The sequence below is a fragment of the Patagioenas fasciata genome, chromosome 2 (genome assembly GCF_037038585.1).
Source record: "Patagioenas fasciata isolate bPatFas1 chromosome 2, bPatFas1.hap1, whole genome shotgun sequence".
NCBI lineage: Eukaryota > Metazoa > Chordata > Aves > Columbiformes > Columbidae > Patagioenas > Patagioenas fasciata.
The window spans coordinates 121,497,888-121,508,544 of record NC_092521.1 but is presented as its reverse complement, the minus strand read 5'-3'; the positions used below and the strand labels follow the sequence as shown (position 1 = coordinate 121,508,544).

Sequence of the window (10,657 nt, the reverse complement as noted above, 5' to 3'; positions counted from 1 at the left end):
CTCTGTGTCAAGTTATTTCAGATTATAAATGTGTCAAAAAGTTGTCTCAAAATTGTCCTGGAATTGTAGAACTGCCATTTACCCTGTTTATCCCATGAAGGAACAGTTACCGTATAGAGCCCTGAATCCTACTGCCAGAGGCTTTCCCCACAACGCTGTCTGAGACAGTGTTCTTACCCTGCCACCTTCACAGCAGGTCCCTCAGCTTCTGGGCTTCAAAGAGTTGGAACAGTGTATTACTTGGAGTGAAGATCCTTCACTTACAAACTGTCAGCTTGCTTGGCAGCTTAAACACATTTTCAAGTGTCCTTAGCCTTTAGTTACTGTGTGAGATAGATACAACCTCTGTGTAATTGACTTGTGGAGTTGGAAGCAGAGAAAGTGTGTCTTCACTGACTGTGCACATCTGTGCAGCTGTCACCAGCCTCAGCTGAGAGCAAATGTTCTACCGCAGTGCAGCAGTTTGCAGGCAGAAGATAGGGTTGGTCTTGGCTGCAAAGTATCATGGCTCAAGGAAGGATCCCAAGATGCTGAGAGCTGAATGAAAGTACTGAATAAATTTCCCTTGGTTCTGTGCATTGTGATGGCAGAGGGACAATTCTTACCCAGTAATTCAGCTTTGTCCCTTTCTGCCACACTTGTGCTAAAAGACCATTACTGTAAAACACTTCAGAAAACAACAGCCACCACTTGGCTTTTCCCTGCTTCTAGTACCACCAGCACCAATTCCAGCTGTGAAGCTATGAAAAATAGCAATATTTAAGGCAAGAAAATAAATCACATGTAAAAAGCAAAGATCAGTTTGTTTACCTAGGGGTGTTTCTTGCCTCCACATACCCTGGAGAACAGGGCTGCGCAAGAGCTGGCTTGTAGCGGCACATCTCACTAAGGCACCTGAGTTTGGGAGGTGCAGCAGGAACATGCAGTTGCTGCTTTAGAAGGCCGACGTTGTTAACAAAGAAGTGTCACACTACCAGCCTTAGCCATGCTCTGCTCACTCACATGGGGAGAAGAAGAATTGAATTCTTTACACACTGTGCCATCTGCAAGCCCTAGAGGACAAATGTTTACTGGGGATAAATGACAACCTGCCAGGCCCATCATCTCACCTGTTTTCATTGGCAGCTGAGAATGACCCTCCCAATGCAGCTTAAGATGTGCAGTGTGGAGCAACACAAAAAACCCCCCCATGCTACTGGGTAAACACCTGATAAAAATCGTATCATGCAGGCATGGCACATGCACACAGCCTCTACGTGATCACAGGGTCGGCTCTGATTGCGTGAGATGAAAATTGTCTTCTGTGATAACAGTACTGTCTTAGTGCCACTCATAGGCATGAGGTGACCCCTTAAGATGAACAGCCAAGGTACTCACCTGGTCAAGCAGATGAACAAACACATCTAAGAGTAGCATAAACAGTGAAACACTTCACGTCTACATTGTGAAATAACTATACCATTTATTTAAGTTAGTTACACTTTTCAAACTCTGGCTGTCAGTTAATGCCAGAAAAGTAAAGCAGTAACCAAGAATTCATTCTTACAGGTGTTTAAAAACCAAACCAACCAGCCCTCAAAACCAGCTTCCCTCCCTGAAGCCTCCCAAAGTCACACATATACACATACAGAGCTGTGGCTCAGCTTGCTAAATTAGTTACACCTACTCTGCTCATTTGAAGATGTTCCTACAGGACTGAGGTGCTGAGCATCAAACACAACTTTGCTCATTTCAGCAGGCCAGTTAAACCCAGTTCACTTGGTAGTTTTGATATTTTCATGTCCCACTGTTCTCAGAATTTCAAGTGCCAAGGAAGCAACAGCAACATCTGCGTGAGAGCTAGGAATTAAAAACAGTAAAAGTTATTAGACATTCTCAGAAGAGAACTTTTTGTTTGAACTCCACATTTGCCTTTATCTATGCTGGAAAATTCTTAAAAGCCATTAACTGTACTGTATACCCAGCTTTTCTGTCAAACAGCAACATATGCAACTAGTGATTCTGCTTTGTAGCAAACCTTGTGTAAAAATGAATTTCAGCTCAAATTCACAGTAACTGCTCCCTCAAATTATACTTTAAGAGAGGAGATTAACAGGCCTCCCATGAGTCTACACACACACACAAAAACAAGTAATCAATTTTTTTTCACAGACTTTACATCCCTCATCTTTAATTTAGAAAGGACACTAGTAGACCAATCTGCAACTTCCTCAGTTGCTGCTAATGACAAATACCTACTGACACTCCACGCTTTGGGGAACCCAGAGCTAGCCATGAAATCCAAATGATCAGTCCACACTATGTAAGCCAGTGCCTTAATAAGCAGCAGTTTAAACCAGAAAATTTAGTTATCTGAAACAAATTCACCTTGGCAACTGTCTCCACTGAAAAATAAATGGCTAAAATGCCATATTTTAAGGTGCAGATTTGATTCCACGCAGTACTAAGCAGAACAGGTTGGTTATGTGTCACTCAAAACTGCCTGTTCTGACCAGCCGAGGATGTCACAGAGCAGGAGGTCAGCACTCCATGGCTGCTACCCGCAGCAGAAGAGAACCAAGAGCAGCAGCTTGTCATCCAAGCAGTGCCCCTCTCGGCACGTGATGGCTTGGCCAGTCTCCCCCCTTCACCACACAGGCAGAGCGAAAGATTAGAAACCTGTCTGCAAAAAATGAGCAAAGCAAAAACATTCCTGAATCACTTCAGCTGAGTGATAATACGTGGGTGGAAGGGCCTGGGAGTTCAGACTGCTCCAAGGATGGCTGAGATCCAGGATCCCAGTTGTAGCTTTCTGCAAAACATTTCCAGTTCTGCATTAGACGCAGAGAGGCTTCTTAACAGGGTTCAAAGCAAAGGTGAGGAGACCAAGTTTATTAGGTCACAGGGAATATTCTGGGAAAGATGCCACATAAGGAAATCTGGGGAGATGGCAGAACATCCATAACCTCCATAAACAAAGCAGCCATTCAGCTACAGCTGATCAAGTTTGCTAACCCCAGGCTTCTCTTGCCTGCCCATTGCCAATTTATCCACATTCAAGCCCACTACGGCCCCAAGATCCAGGCTGAATCCCTCTCAGCTTCCTCTGGAGGCAAATGGATAGAGACTCGTGTTCCTCAAAGAAGGAGAGGAGGGAAATAAAATTCATGAACTCTCGGGAGCCTCCCTGTTGGTGCTGCAGTGCAGAAGCTCTGCACAGCAAAGGAGCATCTTTTTGGGCTCTGTTGTATGTGGTTTTGCAAGTAAAGAAATTGATAGATAGCAGACAATTACAGGGAGCCAGAAAAGCAGACTCAAAGACAGTGACTGGGCTGCCTAGTGCACCTAATGCTGAAATGCTATAAAACAGAGTGAAAACTAGTTCTAAAAGAAGAAAACTCCATCTTTCCCCACTGTCATCTTCAGTGCCTCCCTTGGGGAGAGCTGACATTTTATTTTTGTTAGATAATCTGATGTGTCATATAAAAACCCATGAGTCAGCAGCTGAGTATGCGAGAGAGAAGCAGACTGTTCTCAACAGGTTTGGTTAGTCCTCAGCGTGCATCTCCTCGCATTCAGCACATCCCAACATTTCCTCTACATCTGCCCACATCCTCCCTGCCTTCCTGCCCAGGGTACACCCTGCCATAATGTCAAGGAGCCTATTTTCCCAAACAACTCACCCATAGAAAGCCTGCATTTGGGAGCATGAAGAGCACTAAATAGATTATCATAGTGTTTCAAAAACTGATCTATGAACTACAATTTCTCTATGAATTTTAGCTCAACCAGAAATGAAATGCAGCCCACAGTCCACAGCAGGAGTGTAAAATCTGTTTTGAAGGGCAGAGAACAGTAATTCATTCATTCATTCATATGTCCAAGGGGGATTAGACGAGGGAAAGTCTACAGGAGATGAGCTGAGGTTTGGTCAACCTGTTGGGATTAGCACCTCAGTTCTCACAGAGACAGCCACAGTATTCCCCAAAGTCTTGTGCCTTCCCGGAGAAGCCACAGGTATTGTTAAACAAAAGTAGTTTTGTTCTTCAGCTGCACATTTGAAAGCAATCAGCTCCCAAGCACACCAAACACAATTACTTTAAAACAGGGCACAAACATCACGCTGTGCATCCAGCCCACTATGCCAAGAACCACTGACCAGTATCCGGTTATGAAGGCCAAATGTTCAGAATAAAATAATATATTAAAACAAAACAAAAAAAAAGGACACGTGCACGCAGATTGAGTGGGACGGTGCAGCACATTGTGGCTCGCCGCAGCTGGGGATGAAAGCACGCCGCCGCCACAAGCTCCGAGCGAGAGGAGTTTGAAGGAGAGCAGTGCAGGGACGGGGGGCAGGGACAGAAACCTGAGAAGCTCATACTGCACAGAAGGCGATTACCAGAGAGGACCGTGGCGGACGAAAGAGGAGGAGAAGCGCCCTCAGCCCTGGAAATTCCTAGAAGCCTGAGGGAACTCACCTGGCAGTTTGGGCCAGGCTCTCTAGAGTTTGGATGAGACCATCGCCATCATTCTTCAGGCTCTCCGAGCACTTCTTGTTTGAAGTTACCTGGAACAAAAAGAAAGAACTGTTATCAAAGGCTTAGCAAGAAATTCCTCTCTGTCACTTTTTGTGGGATAGGGGAGAGAGAAACAAGTCACAGCATTTATTACACTTGTAAATGGAATGTGACATTAAAGAGACCCAAGAGAAAGTCCCTTTTACTGAACTGGATTGAATTTTAGGTACAGACCATCTAAAATGTCTCGGCTTAATTAACGAGATTCACTCTTGATCTGAGCCCTGTATGTGTGCAAATTCACACATCACAGTCTGCCAATCCTGATTTCATCCTTAGTGCCACTGCAAACACAAGCTCCATTTAGTCAGAATTCCAGGGAGATCTTGGGGAGGCAGTCGTTTTCACTTCTCACTTCAGGGAAAAAATAACCAAGCTTGTATCAGCCTTCGGATCAGAACACGTGGGGTTTCTCAGAGAGGAGCCAGGTTAAAATCACTACACTGTTAGCAGTTGCGCGTTGAAATTTTTCTTGCCGCTCATCAGTCATCAGGAATATTACGTGCACAGGCCTGTCACCTGCAGAGCAGAGGACTGAGTGACCAAAGCTATATGCCCTCTTGTGTCAAGTGAATCCTGATTATAGTTGATTTTGCTGCTGGCATGTGTTATCACACTAACCTGCAATGACTGATTTATTGTTTCTCCAGCCTTAACTAGGATAACCACACAGCTTCAAGCAGCTGCACATTTCCTGGTCAGTGAAGCAAGTAAACGGGAAGGTCACAGGGGACATGACACGAAGTCGCATGGCACTGTGGCACAGACAGACACTGAATACTTGGCAGCTTGCTGAAGAAGCTCTTGTACCTCAAAAATTTACTGAAAAAAGGGTTTGTGTGTCTGTTCCTGCTTGCAAGCGTAAATACATCTTGGCCAACGAGAACTGAAAAGAGGAAGACCAGAACACTGATTATTTCAATAGTGGAGAAGTTAATGCTTGAAAAGACGATTTCTAATGCCAAAATCTGGCAAGGACTTTTAAGCTTTAGCATGCTGTGGCTGGCCCTGCTTACCACTGATCAAGCATCTGGGTGATCCGCCTTCACGTCTCCCTCTTAAATCACAAGAGAAGCTGCATTTACAGCTGCCATCCCACCATAATTTATCAGCAGTGATTCTGCAACAACAGTGTCACTACATCTATAATCATAACATCCTGTAGCTAAGCAGTAACAGGGAACAGAGACTTGTCTGAAGCAAACTAAAATGTATCCTGTGTGTTGGAAAAAAACAGTAACGCTATTACCTAAGTACAAATCATCGGTAAATTCTTATTACAGGTCATTAAACCTTTTTGTTCTCTTAAGGTTTATATCTGACCCTTCCAGCTTAGATTTCATTAATCCATTCTTCTTTACTTATCACCCATTAGACAGAGAGAATGTTTTGTAATCTGGGTGCTGAATGTGAGAACATCACACGTAACAGTAGCAATGCAGTTGCACTACAGGGAGAGAAAAGTGCTTTCACCACAAAGACATTGCTTTCTATTCCTAAAGAGCGCTCGTCCTCTACCAAACACTTCCCTTAACTTCTGCAGCACATCAGCTGCTGCCACATCTTTTGCACTTGCCACATTCATGCCCCTTGTTTATCCTGCACACTTAAAAGAGGAAGAGGTCACAGGGGGAGGAAGGTCACTGAGGACTGGGTCATGCTCCATAAAACTATGAGGTCAAATGAAGACTACAAGTATCTCTAATTCTAATACTTCCTAACTCTTGGGTGCTGACATTTGTACAACTATTACAGTCTTTAAAAATTACCCTTTGTGCATTATACATAGACAGAACATTCAAAATACGCTCAACTAGAAAATCTGGTAGTGAAAAAAAAAGTTTTAATTCTAAAACGCTGTATTTCAAACAATAATTTAGTCTAACTGAGTCACAGGGCCTGCCTATAACTTGTTGGTGTTGCAGCACGCCTTGTGTCATTATTAAGAATAAATTTCTGTGGATGCAGTGCATTTGAATGGAAAGGATTTAAACAGCTCTATATACACAGAAATCGTAACGAACAGAACGTGTGAGATCGTCCACCTCATCTCCCTGTTACACTTCACTGTTCTGAGCAGCTCTCAGCCACAGGCAATGGGCTGTTGTGATACCCATGTGTAGGGGCTATTCCCCTATCTAATAAAATGCTTCAATAAGATCCTTTCAGCAGCAAAATCGGTATTAAACCACAAGGAGGGAAAGGACCAGGCCTTTAGCATCACAAGCAGCCTGCAGGCTGTTTAAATTAAGTCTGAAACAAATTTAGGACAGTAACCAAACTTGTAGAAATGAAGGTATTTTTCTCTCAGTTTATCTTTCTCTTCTACTCAGCATCGCTCTATTTTTTATCCACACCAGTTCTAGTTCTCATTCACTTGGAATTTTAACAACTAGTTTAATGAGCTCCTGTAATATAGCTATTTGTTAGGGCTGGCTACAACACATATTCAATGGCATAATCAATAGCTATTCTTTTAATTAAAAATGTAACTAAATCTCAGTTTAATTGTACACTCATTGCAATTTAACAAGTATTTCAAAACATCTTTTCTTTATTAAGCTAATAGCCGTCCAGTATCTCTCCTCTCTTCAGCTCTGTTAAACAAGGATGAGCCATAAGGAACACCACAACTGATACGTAAAGATCAGTATATCCTAAAATTTCGGATGGCTGCTCAGATATTATGCACTGCTGAAGGTGAGTGCAGGAAAAGATATAATATGAAACATTTGCTGGAAGATCATCTTTACTAATAAACAGAGGAGTCTTGGGTTCTTGGTCCAAGTAGAAGTGATTTTTGCAATTCAGGTTTCAAGAAAGCACAGAAACCTAAGGGATAATTACTGTTCTTGAGGCTGGTTTCATAATACTGAACTGCTTTCTCTGATTAGTCATAACTCACATTTTGTAATTTATGACTGAGTTAAACGACCTAAGTAGTAAACTATCTCTCACCATTTTGAAGAGAAATAAATTCTCCTGTTTTTGGGGATTTCAAGTAAACTGTAAGCCTGATGTTTGTAAAGTAAACTGGGAAATAATACTATACAAAATATAGATCAAGTCAAAATAAGGAGCTATTATTTGAAACTTGTTTCGGTTGAAGAAAGGCCTCAGGAGAATATTTAGCCGCATCTTCGAGTGTTATCTTCTCAAATCAACAGCTGCTGGAGATATTTATCATTTCCACGCTCAGTGGATGCTTTTCTACAACTTATCACCCTGCCTGTATACACAGATACAAGCAAGGCATTTCATAAACATTCCTTCTCACAAACTGGTTTTTCCTCTTTCCCAAACACACTCAATGTCTTAACCTCATAAAGTGATGCTTTCTTACTTTTCCCCCAAATTTTAATACAACTAAGCTAATTATCTTTGCAGAGTTAGGTCAAGTTCTTGCTCAACTTTCCCAACACTGGCTGAGAGCAGCCACACAGCTAACAAAGGAGCTGCCATGGGCTGGTTTATCAGAAACACCAGTTACTTGTAGGTCCAGTGTTAAGATCACTTGAATATTGACACATCCTGTGAATAAAGTACCACTCACTCATCCCCAGTTAGAGGCTCTTCTGTGAATAGGAACTGTATCTTCAGCTAATACTGCAGTAAACCAACCAATTTTTTTCTGTGCACTAACTGGGACTCTATGTAGGACAATAAATACATTTTTCAGAATAAACAAAATAAAGAATTAAACACACTCCTTTTGTTCTCTAGACACTATTTCAAACAGTGTCTTCATAGTAAGTACTGTCACCACAATTTAAAATGTGCATCTTGGACTTCTCATTCCTGCCCTTACCTTTGACTGTCAGCAGGACCCAGAGCTTTTCATCCCCACCAAAGCTGCTGTTTTAAATGCCATCTGGGCTGGTGGTGATTGAAAGCTGATGGCTATTCACAGCTGCTTGATGTGACCTTATTCCCATTTTTTAAAGAACAAATGTCACAAAATATAGTGGTATCAAAACCGCCGCTATAGCTGATGTGACAGCCCAGCAATGGGATGGTGACTTCCAGGATGAGGCACCAATGCCTGGGATGGAGGAGAAAGCCTTCCAGTCCTGCAGCCCATCTTACGCCTATCCCAGGGCATTGAACGGTACTTTTCCTCCCAGGCTGTCAGCACTGAGCTATTCACAGGCACTGCAGTAATCAAATAGAACACGTCACTCAGTTTGTCATTCACAACTCCTGACAACATGGCCAGAAACATGCAGTGTTTTCTTCTTAAGGCATGATAACCAAGAATATACTGTAAACAGGGGCTCATTCAGGCGAGCACCTATGTAAAATAAAACTAACAGATCCATTGATAGTGTTTAAACTTACTAAATATAAATATTTCTTTCATTATAAATCCCTCTCCAAGCATATACATTAAGCTGACAGTGCCCAGAGGAGATATAACAAATGGATCCATCACTTTTCATGATGGATCAAACGGATCTGTCACTTCTGTAGGCCTGTACATTCACTCTTACTAGGTAAGGCAGCCCTTACCTTTGCATAACGAAAGGTCAGACCAAATAAAGAATTTGGAGCCTATGAAGTAGAGGCTGTAATGATTATAGTCTATGTGCCAGCCCCCAAAGATGAATCCCAAGTGAAGACTGAGATACCTGCACAGTAGTTGCTGAAGGGCATGGGAACCTGCATGTTCAGCACAAAACCATCTGAATTCTCTCTCCTCCCCAGAGCTCGGACTGCTAACGCAGCAAATGAAAAGTCATGGTCCAGACGACAGAGACCACAACCCCAGCTCTCTTCTCAGTGCCCCCACACCAGGCTATGGGCTCTTGTGCTCTCCTGTAGTCACCCCCCCCACCTTTTCTAAGCAAGTGAAGGTCACAACTTTGCTGCTGAAGCACAGTTTCCACAGGATGGGGAGAGGCAGGGAGGTTCGGGTGGTTCCCACGCAGTGAGGGAATAACACCACGGCATGGGGAATCGGTAGCCAGGCAAGAGACAGCTCAGCTCTCCAAGTCAGAGAAGTTAAGTATGGACTCCCTTTTACCAGTGGAGCACTCTGGCTATTAAGGCAATTTTATTTCTGTGGCAGGAATTTAAAAACAAAAACAACTGCAAACAGCAACAACGAATCCCAGATATCTACCGTTTCCTTTTGTGAGGTGTTTAATCTGGCATTTGTTAGACTGGACCCTTCAAAGCACTTAGGTGCAACTAATTGAGAGGTTGGTTTATGAAAACTAATGGTGACTGTTGCCAGGTTATTCAAGTGTAGCAGAGGAACACCTGACGACAGTGCACCCACAGAGACGTGGCACTAGGATAGCCACAAGCTGTTCTTGCTCTTATCATGTAGAACTCATTCTAAAAGGGTAAAACCCCTCTTGGCGTTCCCCCCACCACAGCACACTTCCATGCTACTCTTCTCTCTACACAGGGTTCAGCCAGAGACAGACACAGAACGTGTGTGTGGGAAGAACAAATCAAGTCAGACAAGTTATATTTATGTTACTAATTGCCAACTCATTTAAACAGGCCCGAGCAATGTTGCTGGACCTTAAAAACAAGAAAGTTACAAAAGCATGAGTGTTCCAGGTGTGCTTTGGCAAGCGCATTGCAGCCAGGGATTGCAAACACACAATTACAAAGACTTTCTGGCCTTCAGATCCTGCAAATACATGTGAAAACAAGCAGGTATTTGTGACAAAAAAAACTACTTCAGACAGCTTAGCTCTGATTTTAGAGTTCAAAAATCTTTCTTTTTTTTCCCCTCTTTAAGGATAAAATTCTTGTTCCACTGAAGTCAGCACAAACTCCTTTTGACTTTGATAAGGCCAAGATTTCATTCGACGTGTTTTGTTTTCTTCTAATTTGTATGTGTGTGCAGGTTTATTCTAAGTTCAAAGCAACTTCCACCGGTAACTTGGAAACGTACCAGTTTCCCGGCAGTCTGAAAGCCACACTGTCTCGAGGACTATTCACAGAGAGACAAGGAATGTCTCTCACACGCTATATAATGGTTAATTGATTTTGGACGTTTCTTGACACCTTCCACTTTGAGGCTATTCTCTGCCCTTCAGCATATACATAACGCACATAAAGGCAAGCCCCGCGATTGTTGT

The 10,657-nt window shown here is 42.8% G+C and overlaps 1 protein-coding gene across 5 annotated transcripts in view; it reads right to left on the bottom strand.

The window, feature by feature from the left end:
• Positions 1–1,465: 1,465 nt before the first annotated feature.
• The window catches only part of ULK4 (unc-51 like kinase 4), a 241,692-nt gene continuing 232,500 nt past the window's right edge, over positions 1,466–10,657 (bottom strand). For all 5 annotated transcript variants that reach the window (XM_065831136.2, XM_065831135.2, XM_071804862.1 and 2 more), the window contains 2 exons: positions 4,461–4,549; positions 1,466–1,839 (listed from right to left, as the gene is read on the bottom strand). In XM_065831136.2, coding sequence (XP_065687208.1) covers positions 1,755–1,839; positions 4,461–4,549 — 174 coding nt within the window. In that variant the 3' untranslated portion in view covers positions 1,466–1,754. The remainder of the gene's footprint in view (positions 1,840–4,460; positions 4,550–10,657) is intronic.